This window comes from Triturus cristatus, chromosome 6, assembly GCF_964204655.1.
Source record: "Triturus cristatus chromosome 6, aTriCri1.1, whole genome shotgun sequence".
NCBI classification, from domain to species: domain Eukaryota; kingdom Metazoa; phylum Chordata; class Amphibia; order Caudata; family Salamandridae; genus Triturus; species Triturus cristatus.
This window is the reverse complement of record NC_140589.1, coordinates 1760171447-1760197299: the sequence shown is the minus strand read 5'-3', so window position 1 is coordinate 1760197299 and position 25853 is coordinate 1760171447. Positions and strand designations below refer to the sequence as shown.

At 44.9% G+C, this 25853-nt stretch overlaps 1 protein-coding gene across 1 annotated transcript in view; it reads right to left on the bottom strand.

Annotated features, from left to right (window-relative positions):
• Window positions 1–25853, bottom strand: part of LOC146821939 (xanthine dehydrogenase/oxidase-like) — a 645326-nt gene that overhangs the window by 381914 nt on the left and 237559 nt on the right. Inside the window, exon 11 of the mRNA XM_085613025.1 lies at window positions 5062–5213. Coding sequence (XP_085469151.1) covers window positions 5062–5213 — 152 coding nt within the window. The remainder of the gene's footprint in view (window positions 1–5061; window positions 5214–25853) is intronic.

Here is a 25853-nt window from a genome sequence, read left to right as displayed (position 1 = left end):
GATAAGGTATGAGACTTCTGGATGATTTAAAATATTTTATGTGCACAATAGGCTACTTGATTTTAAAATATTTTAATAATTCCATTGCATGAAGCCATAAGATAATAATTAAAAATGGATGCTTGTATTTACCATATACATAATTCTGACATTTGCTTTGTCGTTTCAGGTTTATCAAATGGAATTTTGTTTTTCAGTTGTTTTTGTGCTATATTGTTCTCTGTCTATGTACGTGAGTTTCTAAAAGTGTACTCGATCATATGCGCTGACTTTTTTTACTGTATTTGGGGGCATATTATCAAGGACGGCGTTAAAATTTTCGCCGGTTTAGCGGCAGAAAACTGCCGCTAAAGCAGCAATAATGGGCTTGATAATATGCCCTGGAGAATTTCCATAGAAGCCCATGTTGACACCAGAACATGGACTTCTATTGGAATTCTAAACTGGCGATAATTTTAACGCAGTCCTTGATAATATGCCCCTATGTTTTTCTTGACCTTTGTGCTTTTATGGCTTTAGCCGAATAAAGACTAGTTTGACTGACTGATATAGTGGATCATCTTTCAATTAGCAACAGGAGTACTGATGGTGGGGAGGAAGATATGGATTAACTTTGTGGTTCTTTATCCATCACAACCATGTGTATCTGCCCTCACATACTTTTCACTCCTAGGACGCGCCTAAGGATATCTGCAACAAAACAAACTTTGGGCAGAAAGATAGGAACTGAATTCACCTTTGCATGGGGTTCTTTACCCATCCTAAACATGCATGCCTCCCTTCTCACACTCTTCCAATAGGAGTGTCCCTGGGCATGTGATTCCCCCAAAATCCCTCCCCTGACCCCTTTTGGTCTGCGAAGATTCTAAATAGCTCCGACAAATGTTTTAAAGTTTTGCATGCAAAGGTCTAAATGATCGAATGTAAAATTAAAAGAAAAGGTAGGACTAAGAACATTCTGGTGATGATTCACATGTCTGCTAAATGGCTGGAAGTAGACATTGCAGACAAGACAGTCATGGACAGTATTGTGTTTAAGTGTTTTTAAGGGAGGGTACACTGCGTATTTTGGTTAATGACAATCCTGTACTTACGAAGTAAAAATAAATGACGGCCAATTTGGTCAAAATGGCCACTGAACACACATTGATTGCATTATATTATCCAAGAAGGAACTGAATTGTATAGATTTGTCAACTATGTAATTAAGGGTACACAGCAATTGATCGTGTCAAGAAGCTCACCTTGGGAGAAATGCTTTGAGCGTATCAAGTCACCACCAATGATAAAACAGTATTTAGTCCTTTCTAGGTTTCGCCTGAGACTGAGCATGTGCTGTCGCTTCCGAGGTCTATTGTTCCTCAAAACAAAGAAAAATCTATTGAGGGTTTAGAGCCCACCCATTACCTACCATTGGTTGGCTTCCTTATCACTCTTATTTGTTTTCATTAGTCAGCTGGTTTCATTTTGCCAGTCTCGCACCAGACACACACTCCAGCTCTGTATCACGTGGTGGTGGACCTTGTTTTAGTTGTTGCCTGCTCTTCCGGTGTGCTCTTTGGTATTGTTCTCTGAGTGGCACCAAATCCACATGCTGGATTCAGGTGTTTCCTGAACCACCAATTTCATTTTCATTGTGTGCTCCAAACGATAGAAGGGGTTGTTATATACACAATTACCGACTCGAAAAGATGAGAGGCTTATCTGGCCTTACCCCCAATGAAAGTGGAACTCATGACCTGGATACAAGTAACGGTTGATATCAAGATCAAGGGCTCAACTCACTCAGCTGCCTCGTCAGAAATACACACCTCACTCATATTTCTCTCACACAACTGCAGTTTTGGACACTTTTTAAAGTCCCATTTCTCTTTATTTTTTTGGATAATAAAAGTGTTGATAAAGCCAACAGATCTCGCACAGTTGAATCCTTTTGGCTTTGCTAATGCTTGTTGTATTAAAGTTGAAAAAAACTGGCCATTTGTTTTGACCAGAAGCTGTCCTTTGAAACCCACATCACAGCGTTGGCTGGCAAATGCATCAAAATCACAGCATTGGCTGGGAAATGCTCCGGAATCCTCAAGACCCTGAAAAAGATGCTGGACAGTAGCGGCTGCTACCCTACGGGGGTGGTGAGGAATCCTTTTTTTTTAATAACCCTTAACTTAAAACCGCTGGCTGCCGCCTCTCCTCCGTCCTCTCTGCAGCAGGAACCAGGAAGCGAATCACACAGTCTCCCAAAATCCTCTGGCCAATCACAACACTGCCTTACAGCAGCATTGTGACTGGTCTGAGGGCCATGGTTCGGAGCTCAGACAGGGCTTGTCAGGCTGTGCATGTTCTCCACCCAGGGTGTAATGCAGTCTGGGTGTAGAACATGCACAGTGCGCATGACAGTTTGGCTGGCCCAAGAAGGCCGCCCAACCATCATACGCACTAAAGATGCTGCCACCACTCCTCCCCTTGTGATGCAAGGAGCCCAGCCCCGCCCCACCGCTTTAACTGTAAGCTGAATACAAAAAACAAAATTATAATAACGTTCCCTTATTATCATTAAGCGGTGGGGTGACGTCCCTCCACCTTAGCAGAAGAGCCGATGCTGATCCTGGATTTGCTCACAGAAACTGCGAGGAAAGGTGTGGTCCAGGCCTTAATTATCTCGAGGCTCGACTACTGTAGCAAGTTGTACCTCGACGTGCCACAGTCTCACATGATGAGACTCCGAGTGCAGAACGCGTCTCAATGGGATCTTAACTTTTTAACTTAAACTGGCTTCCTGTGAAGCAGAGGATCTCGTTCAAGGCATTGTGATACTGCTTAAAGTGTTGACAAATAGTGGCCCTCGGTACATACAGCCTTTCATTCAACCCTATAATCTTCTGAGGAATCTCAGCTCCTCTGGGGCTAGTAGGGTCTGTATCCCAAAAGTGAGAGGAGTGCACCTTGGTGACAGCTCTTTTAGCTTTCTGGCTTCGAAACTGTGGAATTCGCTGCCTCTTTCTGATCGACAGGCCCTTCGAAACTCCTTTTTAGAAAAAAATTAAATACTTGGTTGTTCAAACAAAATTGATCTGCTACTTTCTGCGAGTGTGCAGCACAGGGGATCTTGGACCACAGCACTGGGACACTTTGTTCTGAAGTAGCTATGCACTTTACAAGCTTGATTATTATTATGGTGATGATGGGAGGAAGAGTGCCTGGGTCTACGTCTAGGAACAAAGGAAGTAACAATACATGTGGGCCGGTTGGCTAGGATCAAGAAGAGTCTCAAAGTAGAAAAAAGGAAATCAGGACTCTCCAAGAGAAAAGGGCTTACTGATATTATTGCAGTTCTGTAGGGTTGAGTGATGGGGAAAGTGTGGCACATGTGTCATGTAGCAGGTTGTTAAGACAAAGGGAAATAGACATAACATTTGGTTTGTGTATGGGTGATGAGACGATGTAAGATTTTGTTGATGTGGGGACAGTGAAGAGTAATTAATCTGGAAAGTGAGGAATTGTGAATGGAAGATATTTCGTGGAAATTTGAAAGTACACATGAAGAAGAGAGTGTGGATAGCAAAGGTGATGTAGGAACTCATAAGAGTCGTAGTGATGATTGTAGTGTGAATAACTATGGAGCAGATGAACAATGAAGAAACATAAAACATCTTGGTTAATTGAAAGATTACATAATAAAGTAACCTTGAGTATATGATGTGTAACCTTGTCTTGCTTGCTTTTTATGTCTGATATATGAGCTTTTATTGAATAGGTAATTTTGTGCAAGTTATTTTGGTACTTTATCAAAACTATAGGTAGGAAGTGATGCATTGATGTAGCTAGTGTTACATCTTTTAAGGTTTGTCTCTTCATTAATCTTATTTGGGAAAGGAGATGTATGTTGTGTTTTTTACCACAACATATGGAATGGTATGCTGTCACCTTTCTTGGAAGTTAATTAAAGGGTAGAGACAGAATTTTAGCCATACACTGCTGCCTGCCATTAAAGCTGGAAGGCTCCAACTATTTTAACAAATCTTACTAAAAAATCATAACACAAGGTCACTGAAACTGGCTCTTTTTGTGTTTAAATTTGCAACCACCATACTTTGAGAACCTTGCATACTAATTCTTTACAAAACTCTGAGATAATGTCAGTCGTGTGGTTCTTGATTACATAGAGTCACCTCCCACAGGAAGTCGTTGAGTCTTCAAGGACGCCTGGCTCCCACACTGGAACCCAATGGTGCTGAGAAAGAAAGAGTAAGGATTGGAGACCTAGTAGAGTGCGTGTCAAGAGTGGGCAGAACACTAGATGAAAAGATGTTCTGTTTCTTAAAATATGACAACAACAACAAAAACTATTAAAGTGGTACAGCTTTGCGCCATCATGTTAGGAGAAGAAAGCCCAAGAAATGTCGGGGCATATTATTAAGGACGGCGTTAAAATTATCGCCGGTTTAGCAGCAGAAAACTGCAGCTAAAGCGGCGATAATGGGCTTGATAATATGCCCTGGAGAATTCTGATAGAAGCCCATGTTCACACCAGAACATGGACTTCTATTGGAATTCTCTGCGGCATATTATCAAGCCCATTATCGCTGCTTTAGCGGCAGGGCCGGACTGGGAACCACAACCGGCCCTGGCAAACTGCCTGGCCGGCCCCCCACCCCAGGGGGGTGCCACCGAGCTCTTTGCCAGGGCCGGTTTTTGGCCGTTTTTGTTACAGGGCCGATTTTGCAGCTATGCTGCAAAAACGGCCCTGTAACAAAAACAGCCCCCAGGGGCCCAAAACCGGCCCCCACCTGTGCAGCGCACCGGGGGATTGCCCGGTGCCCGCTACGGCCAGAACGGCCCTGTTTAGCAGCAGTTTTCTGCCGCTAAACCGGCGATAATTTTTAACACCGTCCTTGATAATATGCCCCGTCATGTCATGTCATTCATAGCAGGAACACATAACTCATAACTTCACGACAAGACTGCAAGTGTTGATCACAAGAGCCACAGTCAGCAATATTTTGGGGTGTCCTTAATGACATTTTAATTTTGAGGATCACAATGTTCTTCAGACATCCTTACCGCAACATTACGAATTTGGTGTCCTGCGAACCATCTCAGTTGCTCTAAGACAGCTTGGAACACCTCTGTCTGATGAGGGGGTAGGCTAGCCACAGCTTTCTTCAACACTTCCTCGATATGTGTCAAAGAGCAGGCGGCACCGAAGGTAATCCCTGCAAAGGACAAGAAGGTCAGTTCCTTTCTCAGAGGAAGCTCAGTAACAATTCACACAAAACTGCATAATGATTAGATTTACCACATGAAAGGTATGTCACCTCATGTGTTTTACTGGTAGCACAGAAAAAACAAGTTACTTACCTTTGGTAACACTCTTTGTGATGCATACTCTATCTGTCTGCAGATTCCTCACCTTTTGAATAACCCCAGGTACCAGACTGGATCAGCATTGCTCCCGAACACCAGCAGGTGCTGTCGTGTGGCTCTGCACTGGATTCATCCTGCCCCAGAAGAGACTTCGGAGCCATGTATAACAATCCTTCACTGCACGCTCACATCAGTTTCTTTCTTGACTCTGACCACGCCATCAGACACAGAGCCCAATAATTGAAAAGATGTGATAGTGTGCTGATCTTCAGATTAGGACCTTATTATAGACAGATAAAGAGATCATTCCACAGGACGAGGAGTTGTGAAGCTGGTGAGAAATCTGCTGTGATAGAGTATCCAGCACAAAGAGTGTTTCCGAAAGTAAGTAACTTGTTCTTCCGATGGATATGTATAACCTCATATTTTTCACATTTAGAACAGATCCCAAAACAGTGCATCCCAAAAGTAGATGGTCTGTGGTTTGGGCTCAGATCAAAAAGGTGTGCAGCACTGAACAGGTAAAATGCTTTTCCCATAGGACCTGGCTGTCAACGAAGTAGTGCTTTGTGAACATGTGCACTGATGGCCATGTCGTGGCTTGACAGATGTTAAGAACAGGCACTCCGCATATCATTGCAGTGGTGTAACTGCTTATTGGTGAATGCATAGCAGATCTTAATGCAAAGGACTATCCACCTTGACAGAGTCCTTTTCTGCATTGCCTACCTTTTTTTGCCCCAGATGACCCCACTAAAAGCTGACTGTAGACCCGATGGTCTTTGGTGTAATCAAAGTAAAGCTTAATGCTCTTATGGTGTCTAGCCGATGGAGACTTTCCTCTGAAGAACCAGGGCCTTATGGGCCTGGCGGCGCAGGGCACGCCTTAATCTTCTGAGTTCACCTGCTTTGTTGAACAGAGACACAGGACATTCTGTTGAGCGTAGAAGATCAGGTTTATTAGCTGCAGCTAAGTACAGTTGTCCCAGAAGTACACTCAGTATGTTCTTAGGAGACTGCCACTTTACTCCGTGGCGCACAATCTTTTATAGCGCATAGATTCACCAAGAACACTCCCAATGCATACATGGTTATCCAATGAGAAGAGTTTGAAAACAAGATATAACCACTGAGAAAAGTTTGAAAACAAGATATCAAGTAACCCAAATAAACCTCTCTTCCAACTGTTTTTGTCACCCCTCCCCACGAGTTAATCAGAGGTAGTGTCTACAACACAACTTGCAGGTGGCAGGACATTTGTATGCTTTGGAGGACAGTTGTGAAATGAGAGAATACAAGTAGAGAATAGCGAAGGCCAGAAGATAAGATAAAGTCAGGAAAGAAGGGTGTGAACCGACAAACAGTTGAGACAGGGTTTAGTCAAACCAGACGAGGATTAGTGGACTCAGCCAGTCCCGGACATCAGTCTTGTAAACAGAGGCAGAAGGTTATTTGACACGTCGTAGTAAGATCAGCAGAAAAACTTAGTTCATTGTGCTGCCTGAGTGAGGGCAACACAAAATGGCGGTGGAACACAAAATGGTGGCTGAATACAAGCGAGATCAAAAATCGAATTTCCTCAGACCCTCCTTTTGCCATAACTCAGGCAAAACACACAGATTCACGTTAATCTGAATCAATGTCAATAGCCATGAGGTCGTCAAGCTGTTGCTGCAACATCATTTTAATGTTCTCTGTTTTCTGTGACTCAGGTCTTGGGACACACAGAGTGGCACAAAGACCGCAGATGGCGGGGCCACACTGCATACAGAGACAACAGGAATAAATGATGGCCAATACCACTCCAAGGAAGGTTAGTACCTTCAATCCCCATTTAGATAGTAATCCCCAAAACCATCCTAATAAAGACATCTCCTTCGTCTTGATGAATCGATTCTGAGATCATGTGAAATTTGGAGATGGCTTGGTATACCGTAGAGGCGTCGTTAGGTATATAAATACAACAGCTAGATCCGATCAATTTACAGACTCCACCACGATCTGCAAGAATAACATCTAGTGCAATCCGGTTCTGCAAAGTCATGAGACGATCCGCCTGAAGTTCAGCTGTGAGATTACTCAAGGCTCCCACAGTGACATCTGTGGTAGTCTCAACAACACGAACCAGCTGTCTCATGTTTCTGCTGTTGGCCATTGGGCCCCAAAAAGGAAGAAATCCTTTGAGGAAATCACTTCCCTCTTGTCCTGCCGTGTCTTTAGAATCAATAATCCTTCTGCCATATCTGTTTCTATGATGGCCCGAAGGAGCAGTGTATGTAGGACGGAGAAGAAAAGCTATATAGCATGTTCCTGAAAAATCCGTTGGTAGCCACGTGTAAGCTCTATCGTGGCAGACAAAATATGTGCCCTGGGATGGCACTAACGGCGGTGAATTCTGAGATGTGTAGATGTATGTATGGGAACAAAAGCTTTTTCTTTGTCCAGTGTCAGTAGTCTGGCCATTCATTTGTAAACAGAAATTACCTTGATGAGGGACAGTCCAAATTGGTGGAGATTTTCCCTGTTTAGTTTTATCTGTAAGGCTAGTAATGTAACGAGTCACGTTCCAATTAGTATATGTTTGTCTATCGTCAACAGGAACATTATTATTCTCCACAATTTTAGTCATAGCCACCATTCCCTTACCAGAGAATTATGACTAAAATATGGCTTACTACCATAGGAATCATCTGGACGTCTAAATCGGCTCTGATATGCATTTGAAAATATTACAAAATAGGCCCAAGCGGAACCTTCATAAGAAAATGGAAGGACTAAATATGGCATCCCTTTATCTGTGGTATGAGGCATAAGTCCACACACCCAACAGTCGGTTGTGTTGACTACCAATTGGTGTTGGTGCAACAACTGGACAAATGAATTGTTAAAATATTCTGTTCTCCTGATTAGTTCATGTTGGGGAAGTGTATATAATTGATGTGGGGAGATAGTAGAATGAAGAGGCAAGGAGATAGAATTAGGGACAACTTTTTGCTGCATAGCATGAATAACCCAACCTACACAAGCCAATAAGATACACAAAAATATAGAAACACACAATGTTACGCCACATCGACTGTACAATATTTTACAATATTTCTTTCTCATCTCTTCCTTATTATCCTTCTTTCCTAATTTAACATCCATCCTCTAAAATTGTTGCTCACGGCAATCTTCCTTACTCACTTGGCTGTGATTATTAGCCGTCCTATGACACTGTAGGTCCTGGGGGCCTAGCCACTATACAGGTCCCAAACCAAGACTCCTACCGTGACCCTGCAACCTGGACAGATGATAAATGTAGCAGAAGAGATGGAAATCTCAGGTGTCCTTGACCAATCTAGGTCTTAAATTGTATCTAGTCCTTGTTGGTACAGTTTGGTCTTGAAATAGGGTCTGTGGCTCTGTAGTGTTTAATCGGAGATGGGAAGGTACGGCTTCTTGTAGAATGTCGTCATCTTCTTTCTCCGATCGAGTTCCATCCAGGTGTGCAGTACTGAAAGGTATGAATCGGGGGACTTTTTCTCCTTCAGAATCACCTATACCCTTACGAATCCACTGATCAAAAGGCAAGGGCAAGGGCACTTTCTTGCAGTGCACGCCGTGGATCCAGTTCTTTTTCCCTTCGACTTTTACTGCTGTGCGAGTTGTCAGGAGAACTTGTCGAGGCGTCCTCCAGCGAGGTTCCAAATTCTTTGTTCTCTGAAAATTTTTCACACAGACCCAGTCTCCAGGTTGGATAGAATGACCTGGGTCTGTGGAGGCTTCTGGTAAAGCGTTTTGAACCTGTTGGTGAAGAACACGTAATTTAGTGGTGAGGTCATGTAAATAGTCAATCAGTATTGGATACTGTATATCAGAATACTTTCTAGGGCGAGGGACTCCCCATACATTAGCTGGGCGCCCGAAAACAACCTCGTATGGGCTGAGTCCCAAACGAGAATGTACAGCTGTTCTAGTGGACAGGAGAGCCAAAGGTAAAGCGTCGGGCCAATTAAGACCTGTGCTGGCTTGTACTTTTGCAAGCTTAAGTTTGAGAGTGCCGTTATAGCGCTCTACCAAACCCGCGGACTGAGGATGATTTGCCGCATGAAACTTCTGCCTTATACCAAGACCGGTACACACTTTTTGCATAATTTGGCCTATAAATTTACTTCCATTGTCACTCCAGACAATGCGCGGCAAACCAAACCTAGGGAAAAACTATTTTAGAAGAACCTTGGCAGTGGACAAAACAGTGTTGTCTTTCAGGGGGTAAGCCTCTATCCATCTGGAAAAGGCACATACCACTACCAGAACATATTTAAGTTGTTACATCGATCCATGTGAATGTAGTCGATTTGCAACACCTCAAAAGGATATGTTGGGGGAGCAAAATGACCTGCCGGAGTTGGGGTTCCCTTTCCCGGATTGTACATCAAGCAAATGATACAATGCTTCACCACATTATCTGCACATTTTGGAATCCCTTCATTCAGCCACACTGGAGCCAGAAGTTTACATATTCCTTTTCCACTGATGTGGGCTGGACCATGCGCCATAGTAACTACAGGCAGTACGTAGGCGTCTGGTAACAGCCAACGCTGGTGTTCTGACAATTCTATCCAACATCCTGTTGCGTCTAACATTCCTGTACTCTCTTTCCACTTTCTCAACTCTTTCTCTGTAGCATCTCCCTGAATCGATCTCACACTTTCTATTGTGTCCTCACACATCCCTCTTTACCGGACCCAATTCGCAGGGCCCGCAACATACATGCGACTTGTAGCATCTCTGGCTGTCCTTTTTGCTACCTCATCCGCAAAAGCATTTCCGCGACCAACATCATCAGTAATCTTCTTATGCGCACTACATTTCACAATTGCTATCTGGGTAGGCAAAACAAGTGACTCAAGAAGATCAGTTACCAATTGACCATGCTGTATTTTATTACCGTGAGAGGTAAGGAATCCTCTTTCCTTCCACAAACGACCAAAGCTATGCGCCACACCGAACGCATACTGGCTGTCGGTATACACATTCACTCTCTTTCCTTTAGATAACACACACGCTCTGGTCAAAGCTATCAGTTCAGCTGCCTGAGCTGAATTATGTCTGATGCGTGCTGTCTCCACGATTGTATACAAGGTGGTAACAGCATAAGCTGAAGTTGTCTCACCATTTGGGAGTTTGAAACAAGACCCATCCACCCATAGGATCCCATCTGGATCCGCTAACGGCGTATCTTTCAAATCAATCCTGCCTTTTGTCTCCTCCTCAGTACGGTGAAAACAATCATGTTGTTTCCGAATATCTTTCTCTTCTGGAAGAGGTAACAGAGTGGCTGGATTTAAAATATTACATCGTTTGATGTGCACATGACTAGCCAAGAGCGTCAGCTCATATCCAGACAATCGAGCACTTGTAAGATGTTGTATTTTTGTCCTATTTAGCAAGGTATCCACTGCATGTGGTACCATAACAATGAGAGTATTATCTAGCACCACTCCAGCAGACTGACGAATAGAAATCGCTGCTGCTGCTGTAGCTTTGAGACAACTAGGCAATGCCTTGGCTACTGGGTCTAACGTAGCTGAAAAATAGGCACATGGCCGCTGTTTGTCTCCAAATCGTTGTGTTAAGACTGACAACACACAACCCTCTCTTTCATGGACATAGAGCGTGAAGGGCTTACTGTAATCTGGAGTACCAAACACAGGAGCAGAACACAGAGCAGTAGGTAAATCAGAAAAACTCTTCTGACATTTGTCAGTCCAAGGAAGGGGTTGGGGTGTGTCTTTCAAAGTGAGTGCTAACAAAGGTTTGGCCAACAAAGAAAAAATCGGAATCCATTGTCTACAATAAGAAGTGATGCCCAGAAAGGCGCGCACCTCTCTTTGTGTAGATGGCACAGACATTTGCGCAATTGCTTGAATTCGTTCTGGGGTTAATCGCCTTCCCTCCTTTGATAAGAGATGACCCAAATAGGTAACCTCTCGACGGACATATTGTAGTGTAGAAGGCGAAACCTTATGATTAAGATCAGACAAGTGACGTAACAGTGCAACAGTCACATTCTTGCAGACATCCTCTGAATCAGCAGCAATCAACAAATCATCCATATATTGAATAAGAGTAGCACCTGGGGGCAAAGGAAAAACATCGAGCTGACATTTCAGAGCTTGACTATAAATGGAGGGGCTTTCACAATAGCCTTGGGGTGCGCGCTTGAACCGGAAACTTCGGCCTCCTAGAGAGAAACCAAAAATATCCCTACTCTCTTTGGCAATGGGAATGCTGAAGAAAGCATTTTTCAGCTCAATAACAGAAAACCAAGTCGCTGAGGCAAGTATCATAGTTAACAGGGCAGTGATATCTGGAACAACAGGAAACTGTGGTACAACAATTTTATTGACCTCCCGAAGATCAATCACAAAACGATAAACAGGAGGCTTAGAAGGATCAGTGCGTTTAAGAACAGGAAGAATAGGACTATTACATACATTTCCTCTCGTTTCCTCAATCACACCCTTCTGAATCAAATCATAAATGAAATCCAAAAGCGCTCTTTCACCTTCATTGGAAATTCTGTATTGAGGAATGCGTGGCAATTTAGCATTGGGCTTGAGAGTAACAACATAAGGCGGGATCTCAAGACAACCAACATCATTTGGACCCATAGCCCAGAGCGTTGCAGGAAGAGAGAGCAATTCAGGTGGGAATTGATCTTTAGACAAATACATTGAAGAAGTCAATTTCTGCCCTAAAGTAAGATGCACACCAGAAGGAGAACAATATATTGTTGCATGCATTCTTTTCAATAGATCCAAACCCAACAGATTCTCCCCACAACCAGTCGTTAAAAGAAGAGGAGCTTCCATATCATAAGGGTCAATTGAAATAGGCAAAGGACAGGAGACCGGGTTACGAACTGGGGCGCCAGAAAATCCTACTGATACATTTGTTAAGCCAGACAAAGGTGCCCCAGGGAGTTTAGAATGAATGATAGAACTTCTCATCGCACCGGTATCTAAAAGAAATGGCTCTGAAACACCCATTGTAGTAACATTGACATAAGGCCCATCCTGATTTACTGGAATCGATACAACTCCCTCACTTTGTCTATGGCTGTCCTAGTTAGCGTGAAGGCTTTCATTTTCACCTTCAACATGATAATCATCATTGTAATACTGTGTAGACTGAGTATTCTGCTGATCGAAGTAGTTCGTAGAATTTGGAGGGGGTAAGGAACGCTGTTCTTGAGGCATCACACCTCGACCTCTACCCCTGTATATTATCTGGAAACCACCACGGCCTCGTGGAGCAGATAGTTCTCCCTTACGTTGCAATAAAACCGGGCAGCTATTCTTAAAATGACCTTCCTCTCTACAATAGGCACATTGGTTAGGACCTAATAAAGGTCGCGGAATAAAGGGCTCAGGCTTTTGATACACCCTCTGAAACTGTGGAGGCTGTTGAAACTGGCGCTGAGTATAACGAGGAGGATAAGCTTGTTGCAGAAGAACCTTCGTTTTTAATTCTTTTGTCTTCTTCTCTTGCTTATCTTTCTCCTCTTTATCCCTGTTCTCATAATATTGAGCAGTAGCCAATATCTGGGCAGAAGAAGAAACAGCCCATGAACTCTCAGAGTCTTTCAACTTATGTGACAGTTCGGGAAGCAAATTAAATACAAATGTATCTACAAATAATCGCTGTCCACCCTCCGTAGTCATATCCTGACCACTGTGATCAATAAACGTCTCCTCAAAACGAGTGAAGAAATCAGAGACACTCTCATCTTTCTTCTGCTTACACGCAGCTAATTTATCCCAATTAACTCGCAAGGCGGGCATCATCGTTTTCATTAAAGTAATAATCCTACCAGGGAGTTCTGAAATCAAAACATCAGGCTTAGCACCACCCACTTGGGCTGCATCCGCGGCAGTTATAGCAGCCCAATCGCCATCCAGTGCTTGGGCGTGATCCTCTCTACGAATCCGAGCCCATAATGCTTGTGGGACTACATTTCCCATCAACATATCAATATCGGCTAAATTCATAATACAGGCATCAACAGTCTGGGACAACTCCTTATAATAGCCAGCAGGGTTTTTACGGGGATCCGGTAGAGACCGTTTAAGAGCCAAAACTTCAGATCTCTTCCAGGGGACATGTACCCATATACGCTGGAAGTGCGCGGGAACAGCTGGATTAGCACCTGCTTGTGCAACCGCTTCTCTCCACACTGGAGGAACCTCTCTCATGGGATAATGTTTGGATGTCAGCCTAACAGCAGGATCGGAATCAAAAAAAGTCTTTGAGGAAAATAAGGACCTAAAAGTGACAAGTGTCCTTACGGCATCCTCAACCTTAGAACCCACAATGAGTCCCTTATCGAAATTAGCCTGAACATCTAACAAACCCTGAGGAAGTAAACCCAAATCCATATCCTCCCATTCTTTAGCGAGAGTGTCACACATAACATTAAATACATATCTCTGCGTGGGCACCTCCCACTGATGAAAGGTGGTCATGATATCTTTCACACTATACTGGGGACCCTTCTCGATCCATTTGCGAGCAAGAGAGTCCAATACCACCCATTCGTCGGAACCTGGGAGTTGACTACGAGACTGTCTTCGAGAAAAAGCCGGAGACATATTCAAAGTCTCAAAGAAAGGAGACAGAAACCCAGAGACAGTATCTGTGATTCGTTTGCGCACAGTAGGAGAATTAGACATAAGAACAGGGGACAAGGTATTAGGTGAACTAACAGAAGAATTAACAGTTATAAGGGGAGCCGAAGGCAAAGGAGATTGATGTTCAGGAAACGGAGGCAAAGAAGTTGGTGGCGGAAGAGGTGGGGGTGGCACTACCGGAAGGGGCAAATGCGGAAGAGCCGGAGCAGGCGGAGGCGCAACTAATGGCTGAACTGGTTGTAACAATGGGGGTGCATTAGCACCTTGTACATAGGGAGGAGGCAATCTCAATAAGTGAGACATCAAAGGGTCTTCCTCCGGATCCTTACTTTTATCAGAAGGGGAAATAGGCAACACCGGATAGCATTTATCTATCGCCATACGATGCTGTCTCTCTGAAATTTCCATTTCATGATTAATCTCATTATCTTTAAACTGCTGGGCAGCCTGTATAATCATCGTACTTTGTGTTTTCTTATCTCGTTTTGCCTGTTTAATTTCTCTCTGTTTGGCTTCCTTACGCCAGAGGCGAAAAGAGTCAAACATTGCCGGCCGGGCTTTTCTTTTAAACAAAATTGCTTCCAAATTATCTAATATGTCAGGCTCAAAGCTACTATTCTGTGGCCACTGTAGAACACCATCGTTCTTTGTGTATCGGATCCATGCCTCATTAAAGGCAATGGGGCCAACACCATGTTTAGAATAAAGCACATAAGTGGGAGTTCCAACCGGAGGAATTGGACAAGAGTCCTCCAGCCGGGAATCCCTATCACAACCAAAACAACAAAACTTTCTAAACTTACTCAGACCAGGCATCGTTATTTCACTGGACTGTTCACAAACATCAAGGAGTTAAATCAAATAATATAGCACAAACGTACTCACCCCTCGGCTTCGGCTTTTGCAATAGCCGAATCAAAGACCCAAATCAAAACAAAAATAGTGGGAGCTACCCACCAATACTTAACGAAGTGTCTTCTTACGTCAACAGAGGCCCGTCTAACGTCTCGCGATACCATACATCACCAAAAGGGGCCAAAGCAAGGCAGCAGTCAGGGCAGCAGTCGTCAGCAGCCGTCAGGAAGGAGAAACCGCGCTGAAAAAGACCTTCGGACCACTTCGACATACAGGGATCGCTTGACGTGGTTCGCGATTCCTCCAGAATTTTCTTGCGGGGTTCCTCACGACCCTCAGGCAAAATCGCTACCTCTGGAGCTGCCTCACAGAGGGCACCAATTGAAGAACCAGGGCCTTATGGGCCTGGCGGCGCAGGGCACGCCTTAATCTTCTGAGTTCACGTGGTTTGTTGAACAGAGACACAGGACATTCTGTTGAGCGTAGAAGATCAGGTTTATTAGCTGCAGCTAAGCACGGTTGTCCCAGAAGTACACTCAGTATGTTCTTAGGAGATTTCCATTTCATGATTAATCTCATTATCTTTAAACTGCTGGGCAGCCTGTATAATCGTCGTACTTTGTGTTTTCTTATCTCGTTTTGCCTGTTTAATTTCTCTCTGTTTGGCTTCCTTACGCCAAAAGCGAAAAGAGTCAAACATTTCGGCCGGGCTTTTCTTTTAAACAAAATTGCTTCCAAATTATCTAATATGTCAGGCTCAAAGCTACCATTCTGTGGCCACTGTAGAACACCATCGTTCTTTGTGTATCGGATCCATGCCTCATTAAAGGCAATGGGGCCAACACCATGTTTAGAATAAAGCACATAAGTGGGAGTTCCAACCGGAGGAATTGGACAAGAGTCCTCCAGCCGGGAATCCCTATCACAACCAAAACAACAAAACTTTCTAAACTTACTCAGACCAGGCATCGTTATTTCACTGGACTGTTCACAAACATCAAGGAGTTAAATCAAATAATATAGCACAAACGTACTCACCCCTCGGCTTCGGTTTTTGCAATAGCCGAATCAAAGAACCAAATCAAAACAAAAATAGTGGGAGCTACCCACCAATACTTAACGAAGTGTCTTCTTACGCCAACAGAGGCCCGTCTAACGTCTCGCGATACCATACATCACCAAAAGGGGCCAAAGCAAGGCAGCAGTCAGGGCAGCAGTCGTCAGCAGCCGTCAGGAAGGAGAAACCGCGCTGAAAAAGACCTTCGGACCACTTCGACATACAGGGGTCGCTTGACGTGGTTCGCGATTCCTCCAGAATTTTCTTGCGGGGTTCCTCACGACCCTCAGGCAAAATCGCTACCTCTGAAGCTGCCTCACAGAGGGCACCAATTGAAGAACCAGGGCCTTATGGGCCTGGCGGCGCAGGGCACACCTTAATCTTCTGAGTTCACGTGGTTTGTTGAACAGAGACACAGGACATTCTGTTGAGCGTAGAAGATCAGGTTTATTAGCTGCAGCTAAGTACGGTTGTCCCAGAAGTACACTCAGTATGTTCTTAGGAGACTGCCACTTTACTCCGTGGCGCACAATCTTTTATAGCACATAGATTCACCAAGAACACTCCCAATGCATACATGGTTATCCAATGAGAAGAGTTTTAAAACAAGATATACCAAATGAGAAAAGTTTGAAAACAAGATATCCAGTAACCCAAATAAACCTCCCTTCCAACTGTTTTTGTCACTCCTCCCCACAAGTTAATCAGTGGTAGTGTCTACAACTCAACTTGCAGGTGGCAGGACATTTGTATGCTTTGGAGGACAGTTGTGAAATGAGAGAATACAAGTAGAGAATAGCGAAGGCCAGAAGATAAGATAAAGTCAGGAAAGAATGGTGTGAACCGACAAACAGTTGAGACAGGGTTTAGTCAAACCAGACGAGGATTAGTGGACTCAGCCAGTCCCTGACATCAGTCTCGTAAACAGAGGCAGAAGGTTATTTGACACGTCGCAGTAAGATCAGCAGAAAAACTTCGTTCATTGTGCTGCCTGAGTGAGGGCAACACAAAATGGCGGTGGAACACAAAATGGTGGCTGAATACAAGCAAGATCGAAAATCAAATTTCCTCACCTCCTGTTCCAATGGTTGAGGTCGGCAAAGAATGTTGGGAGGGTGATGGGTTGCCCAACTTGAAAAAGAATCATAACTTTTGGCAAAAAGGCTGCCCTTGTCCTCAGAACCAGTTTACCTGGAAAAAAGGAGGTGTATGGTGGTTGCACCGAGGGAGCCTGGAGATCGCTGACACAACAAGGAAGACCGTCTTTAGGGTCTGAAGACGCAATGAGTAGCTGTGTATCAGCTTGAAGGGACATATAAGAAATGTCTTGACTAAATTAAGGTACTACTGTGGCATCACAAATGGTTTGGGAGGGAGCACACGTTTCAAACCTTTAATAAAACATATCACAACAGGTGATTTAAATTAGGACAATTTGTCCAGTAAACACAGAAAGGCTGAAAGCGATTATAAATAACCTTTAATAGCTTGCTGCATCAAAGACAAAACCAATAACAAAAACTCTGACCCATTGGCTTGCAAGGGGTCTGTCCTGCTGACTTCACACCAGGCCCCAAATTTGTCCCAGCACCAGGTGTAAACAGACTTTGTGGAAGGACGTCTGGCTGCCAGGATGACATCCACAATTTCGGTTGGCAAATCAAATGCGGTAAATTACCACCACTCAATCGCCATACATGAGGTGTAGAATGCGCATTTTCAGGTAGAGAACCCTGCCCTGCTGCTGCAACACAAGATCCTCCCAAACTGGTAGCCTGATAGTAGGGCAGATGAACATGCTCAGAAGGTCCAGGTACCATACACTCCTAGCCCAATACGGCACCACTAGGATGACTTGGGCCAGTTGTTTCTATTTTTCTTCAAAATGCTGGGCAGGAGACTCGGAGGAACTAAGGCATATAGGAGTCCCATGTTCTACTCCAACCAAAATGCATCTCCTAGGAAAATCCTAAGCAGGAAGTTCAATGTAGAAAAGCTTGGACCCTGTGTGTTCTCGACAGTTGTGAAGAAATCTACCCAGGGTTCATCCCATTGTCAGAAGATACCCTGAGCCACCTTGGAGTGCAGCTGCCATTCATGATCCGCCAGGCACTGCCGACTGAGCTTGTACACCCTGGAGTCCAAGGATCCCACCAGGAAATTCAGAACCGGGCAGATGCCATAACAGCACAACCACTTCCAAAGGCACAAAGACTCCTGCTTGTTGAAGTACCACATGGCGGTGGTTGACTCAACAATCTTAAAAACCGACCCGGGCACGCTGTCCCTCTGTCATCATATAACACCATTTTGACGGTGTTATATGATGACAGTGGGACAGCCTGCCCAGGACGGTTTTTAAAATTGTTGAGTCAACCATGACTTGAGTTCATTGAAGGATTGCTTTTATATATATATATATATGTATATAAAAAAAACCCTATTCAAATTTACATAGTCATGGAATTCGGGATGATGACACTGAAAGAATAACACAAGGTAGAGGGGATGAACGCAAGACGAGATCAAAAACTACCCGAAGGACAACAGATGAGCTCTGAAGAAGTCCTTAAATAGGACGATACGCGCTGGCTACTAGGAAGAAAGAAATTATAACTCAAAGAATAAAAGAATAAAGGAATATACAAAATATGATTAACTGTTTTTTATACTTTATTGAGTGCAGATCAAATCTTTTATGTAATTGTTTGTTGTGAACGTTTCTTTCCCTTCCTTACGAAACGAAGGGGTCTTGTTTCCTTGATCTTCGCACCATAGAACTGATAATGCTCCAGAGAGAAAGATAAGTATTGTACTATATCTTAGACCTCTTTTGTAAATCTTCCACATGGCGGTTGTGTTGTCTGTGAGAACCTGTACCAGCCTCCACTGGATAGACAGTAGAAAGGCCTTCAATCCCAGAAACATAGCCTGCAACTCCAACTTATTGATATGGAGCCAGGTTACTGATGGAGACTAGTCGTCTGATCACCACCTCTCCCATGTGTTATATTCCATATAGGTACCCTATATAGGCGCAGGTAACACTGCAAACTTTCACCTATATCCTTCCCTACATTACATTCATAACAGTTCATACAGACTGACCTTTTACCTAGATACAGCACTGCATTCAGGACGCAGGTTTTTCCCTAGTTCGAAACTCATACATTATGCATGAGGCTTCTTGGAAGTACAGCAGGACTGACAGCAGGAAGAACATCTCCTGTATACTATCTCTATATAAAGTTCAGGGCCGACGTCATCCTTTAAGCTGACACAGTAACACAGCAAGGTAGGACCCCTGGGGTATATATACATCATGTCTTGCTTAGAAAGACAGAGGAGACCGTGGCTTCCAGGCTTACACACTGACCAGAGATGCTGAGGTTCCTGCATGCAGATACTCCAGCTCGCAGTGGTCTAACATCCCTCGCGGGGTGACCAACTCGAGACCAGGACTGGGTCCCATATTCTTTCATTCTCAGGTAATGGGGTTGACTAGGTCCTAGAGGGATTCTTGGCATAACACCTACACAGATGCTTGGTACATTTAGGTACATGTAGGTACATCTAGTTAGGGAGGCATCGTAGGAGTACGCACTTATTATCATGAATTTTATGTACTTGTGTATGTTCATGATTACTGCAAAATGGTAGAAACTGTACCATCCCTTTACTTTCGTAGTACTGCTAATCATATATCTCTGCTACTGTCTAATGGTTGTTACAGCACATGTATTCTACACTAGAATAACAACTGTTGAATAAATTCTTATTGAAACGCCCAGCCTGTTTATTCTGAGTATATCTGAGACAAACTAAGTGAGCACGAGTGACTGAGCAAAAAGTAGTATATTGTTTCCACGATCCTGGGGGATCAGGGTTGTCATGTTCTGAGGTTGCTAGAAACTATTCTCTCCCCGATAAGAGGAGATTCTAGTGGCACTGTGAACTAGCTAAGGCTAACAGGCTAACATATCCGGTGGGGGTGCTCGGTACCAGTCTGCCACAAATCCCACAGTATATGTTAACCAGGGCTTAAGTCCTAAAAAAAGACGTGGGGGGACGCTGACTTCACGACAGGAAGTGATGTCACGAAAGGTGGCTTGCACTATCAGACTCATTGCCATCTCCTCACTCACCCCTTACATGCGATTGCATCAGAGAAACCAACGCGTGAGCAGAGTTCGGAATGAGCTCCGATCTCGTCCCAGAGAGGCCAAAGAGTAAATGTGTGGCTCCATTTGCTCCAGTTATCGAGCTCCCGGTAAAATAAGTGGGGGGACGCCGTTCACCCGCGTGGTACCCCGACTTGAGCCCTGATGTTATCCGAACGTGCAGATCCTGTATAGGATATATCGGAACTACATGACAAAGGTGACTCCTCAACACAGGACTGCACATCCATCACCACTGTCAGCTCTGGATGGGAAGGTAGAGGGGTCTGTTGTTGATCAGGTTGTGGATGAGCAGCCACCACTGCAGATTTTGTGCAGTTTCTGCAGAGCTAGCATATGCCATCTGGTGAACTGGACAAGGAGGATGCAGGATGTTAACAAGGCATCAAGTCTCCAAGATGCTTTCATGGAGATCCAAGACCAAAGCTGAAACATCAGCGCCATACCCAAATATCTTTGACTCATTTCAATTGAGGAAAAGCCCTGAACTGCATGGTGTCTGAGACAGATTCTATAAGAAGAAGTCTCTATGAAGGAGTCAGGTGTGCTCCTTGATTAAGAATTCCAACCATGCAGGGAGGTTTGCCATTATCTGGGGATGCAAAAGACACACAGTTGATGGACAGAATGCAGAACAAATCAAAACAATCTCCCCCAGTCAAGAGATCTGGGTTAAATCCATCATTCATTTGCTCACCATGCCACCCCAGTTTAGACCTGGCCATATGCAAATCAGTCTTGAACCTGTACCTCATGGGAACAGTCCAGCCCGAACTGCCAACCCAGGTCCTCCCTGGACCGGAAACAAGCATCATAGGACCAGTTTCGTGGTTTCACCCCTCTTCAGCTAGGGTAGCTTGACTCCAGTGGCACAGTGGGCCTGGGACCTACATCTAGGCATACCTGGTGCACTTAGGGTGAGAAAGCAAAAGACACTCAATTGATGGACAGAATGCAGAACAAATCAAAACATTCTCCCCCAGTCAAGAGATCTGGGTTAAATCCATCATTCTTTTACTCACCATGCCACCCCAGTTTAGACCTGGCCATATGCAAATCAGTCTTGACCCTGTGCCTCATGGGAACAATCCAGCCTGAAATGCCAAGCCAGGTCCTCCCTGGACCGGAAACAAGCATCCTAGGACCGGTTTCAGGGTTTCACCCCTCTTCAGCCAGGATAGCTTGAATCCAGTGGCACAGTGAGCCCAGGACCTACGTCTAGGCATACCCAGCGCACTTAGGGCGTGAAAGCAAAAGACACACAATTGATGGACGGAATGCAGAACAAATCAAAACGTTCTCCCCAAGTCAAGAGATCTGGGTTAAATCCATCATTCTTTTGCTCACCAAACCACCCCAGTTTAGACCCAGCCATATGCAAATCAGTCTTGACCCTGTGCCTCATGGGAACAGTCCAGCCCGAACTGCCAAGCCAGATCCTCCCTGGACCGGAAACAAGCATCCTAGGACCGGTTTTGGGTTTTCACCCCTCTTCAGCCAGGGTAGCTTGAATCCAGTGGCACAGTGAGCAAGTGACCTACATCTAGGCATACCTGGCGCACTTAGGGTGAGAAAGCAAAAGACACACAATTGATGGACGGAATGCAGAACAAATCAAAACATTCTCCCCCAGTCAAGAGATCTAGGATAAATCCATCATTCTTTTGCTCACCATGCCACCCCAGTTTAGACCTGGCCATATGCAAATCAGTCTTGTCCCTGTGCCTCATGGGAACAGTCCAGCCCGAACTGCCAAGCCAGGTCCTCCCTGGACCGGAAACAAGCATCATAGGACCGGTTTCGTGGTTTCACCCCTCTTCAGCTAGGGTAGCTTGAATCCAGTGGCACAGTGGGCCTGGGACCTACGTCTAGGCATACCTGGTGCACTTAGGGTGAGAAAGCAAAAGACACTCAATTGATGGACAGAATGCAGAACAAATCAAAACATTCTCCTCCAGTCAAGAGATCTGGGTTAAATCCATCATTCTTTTACTCACCATGCCACCCCAGTTTAGACCTGGCCATATGCAAATCAGTCTTGACCCTGTGCCTCATGGGAACAATCCAGGCTGAACTGCCAAGCCAGGTCCTCCCTGGACCGGAAACAAGCATCCTAGGACCGGTTTCAAGGTTTCACCCCTCTTCAGCCAGGATAGCTTGAATCCAGTGGCACAGTGAGCCCAGGACCTACGTCTAGGCATACCCAGTGCACTTAGGGCGAGAAAGCAAAAGACACACATTTAATGGACGGAATGCAGAACAAATCAAAACATTCTCCCCCAGTCAAGAGATCTGGGTTAAATCCATCATTCGTTTGCTCACCATGCCACCCCAGTTTAGACCTGGCCATATGCAAATCAGTCTTGACACTGTGATTCAAGCTAGCCTGGCTGATGAGTGCTATTAGCCCAAAAACCTGTCCCAGGATGCTTGTTTCTGGTCCAGGGAAGACATGGCTTGGCAGTTTGGGCTGGACTGTTTCCATGAGGCACAGGGTCAAGCCTGATTTGCATATAGCTGTGTCTAAACTGGGGTGGCAAAGTGAGCTAAAGCATGATGATGGATTCAACCCAGATCTGTGACTGGGGGTGAGTGTTTGAAAAGTTTCAGCACTCCGTCCATCATCTCTTTGTGTTTGCTTTGCTCGGCCTAAGTTGGCAGGGTATGCCCAGACGTGGGTCCCTTGCTCACTTTGCCACTGGATTCAAGCTAGCCTGGCTGATGAGGGCTGTTAGCCCGAAAGCGGTCCAAGTATGCTTGTTTACAGTCCAGGGAACACATGGCTTGGCAGTTCGGGCTGGATTGTTCTCATGAGGCACAGGGTCAAGCCTGATTTGCATACAGCTGTGTCTGAACTGGGGTGGCCAAGTGAGCTAAATAATGATGATGGATTCAACCCAGATCTGTGACTGTGGGTGAGTGTTTGAAAAGTTTCAGCACTCCGTCCATCATCTCTTTGTGTTTGTTTTATCATCTGGGGATGATCTACAACTGACTGTGGCGAGCCACCTTCAACAGCCCGTCATTGAGGTAGAGGAAAACTGATATTCCCTACCTCTGAAGTTGGGCATCGACGACCACCTTCCCATTTGTGAACAGAGGGGTGCTGGTGAGGGCAAAAGGGAGCACAGCACACTGAAAATGTTCTTGGCCAACCTTGAACTGCAGGTACAATCTATGAAACTTCAGGAAGGGTACTTGAAGTAAGTACATGTCATGTAGGTCTCAGGTTACTATCCAGTTACCCAAATCCAGGTCGGACAGAACCTGGGCCAGTGTGAACATTTTGAATTTGTCCTTCTGAAGGAAGGCATTCAGAGAGCAAACATATAAAACAGGCTGAATGCCTCCATCCTTCTTTGGCACAAGCAAGTAGTGGGAGTAACAACCCATCTCTATTTCTAAGTCCCTAACCCCCTCGATGTCCCCTTTGTATAGTAGAGCTAGCACCTCTTGCAGTGAGTTGGATAGGTGATGCTCTGAGAGCCACTCTAATGTGAGAGGATGCTGTGGTGGGTCCGAAAGAAATGGAAATAAATAGTCCTGCTTACTGATCTGAAAGACCCATCTGTTGTGTGTGATGGATTGCCACTCTGGGAGAAAGTGTTGGTGTCTGCCTCCCACAGGGTAATTGTGTGAAACGAAGGATGAGTTAAAGCAGCTTGGATGCTGATGCCACAGGCAGTGGAAATGATCAATGCCTCTGGTGACCTGCATGTTGCCTGCCTGATCCCTGTTCCCAGCCAGAAAAGGACTGAAGGGATTGCAGTTGGGACATGGGGCCCTGACATTGCCTGAAAGCCAACACTTTGGAGCAACCAAGAATAGGCTGAAATTCTCTGGTGGGGGTTGAGAGGTCAATGCCCACAGAGTGGCACAACGTTCCTTAACGCGTGATAAGGCAGAGCCAGCTTTTTCATCAAATAGGTGTGATCTATTGAAAGGCGTATCCATAAGGGATACCTGTACATCTACTGAAAAATCCATGGGTTGCATCAATGCATTGTGTCAAAGCACCACACTAGTGTCGATTTTTCACTCCAAGCAATCAGTAGCATCCAGGCAGGCACAAATGACATATTTGGCCACATCCTTACCATCTTGAATGATTTGAGCAAGGGAGGTCTAAATTCTTTTGGAACCACTTTCTAGAGCTCCCTGGCCAAGTCTCACAGGATGTAAGTATATCAGAATAATGAGAAAACCATGTAGCTAAAAGTCAAGGCAAGGCTAACCAAAGAAACAATTTGTTGTGCGAACACCTCTGCTGAAAGCTGGGACAGCCGAACTCTCAGGAGGAAGATGCCACATAAGACTATCAGGGTTGTCAGGTGCTAGTCTGTGGCTTCTAGTCACCTGCCTGTTCACCTGTGGACAAGAGCAAGGCTCAGACCAAGTGCCCAATGGAATGTCAATTAGGACTTCATTGAATGGGAGTAAGAGATCAGAAGAAGTAGGCCCATGTTGAAGACCTTCTGTAAGGACATTTTTCTTAACTTCAAAAAGAGGCAGTTATAGGTGCAGGACCACAGCAGCACATTGTATTAACAGAGCAAAGGAAGCACTATTTTCTGTTGATGGCCCAAAGGAGTAAATCAACCCTGTATCAGAGACATTATTAAGCCCACTGGTCTCCTATAAATTGATGTATAAACTGTCATCATCATAATGTGGGGGTAAATCATCCCTAACATTACTATTATCATCCTGTTGGTGGTAAACTCTGGTCAGTACTGGAATCAAAAAACGATTGCGCTCCGAGGAGAGCTCTGTGGTAGTGAGAGTATATTGTCCGAATCAGGCTGTATGGGAACCAGGTGTGCAGGAGTGGAGTTGGCACTCATTAAGGTCAAGACGGATTCTGCTCGATTGGAGCATCGAAGTTGGCACTGGACACTAGATCTACTTCCGCTACCAGTGGCGTCTGGACCGGCATTGATGAAATAGGTATCATCGCAGGTCTTGGAGCCGGAATGGAGGTCAGAACCAGAGTCAGTGGGAAACTCGAGACAGATTCTAAGGCCTCAGATGGTGCCACAAATGGATCTGCTGGTGGCATTCCGACTGGAAATCGTTTCAAAATCTTGTGGCACAAAGGTGGGCCAGAGGGAGCCAGGAGAGTGCAAAAATAGGCAGTGTGGCTTCCCAGAAGGCCTTAACCTGCTGCGGCACCTCCGATGACCCAGAAAACGAGGGCGCATTGTGGTCATTTGCACAATATGGCGCTCATTCGGGGACTGGGAGCAAAATCGATTGGCAATTGCCACCCTTTCAACTTTTCTTTAGAGAGCAGGATAGGATCGAGTCTGACTTTGCCTTCTTCTGTTTTGTCGTTGATGTGGATTCCGACTTACTAGATAACTTCGACCACTAAGAAAACCACAGGATCAACCTCAAAAGAGGAAGCAGCTTATTACCCTCAATGTGGAGTGCGAGCTGTACCTATTTGAGGTCCGTGACTTTTTCCTATATTCAACGACGTACAGCTTTGCTTTGCAGTCTTCAGATGCATGAGTGAGCACTCATCGCACGATACTGAGTCATGCCCCAAGCCCAAAAACCAAAAGCCCAGATTATGTAGGTCCGTTACCGACCTCTGTTTTTTACAGTCACAGCACAGCTTGAACCATGTACTTTTAAGTGCGGACATCATCCCTGTGCACACTTCAATTTGAAAATTGTCAAATACAGAAGAAAAAGGGACTGGAGCTCAGTATA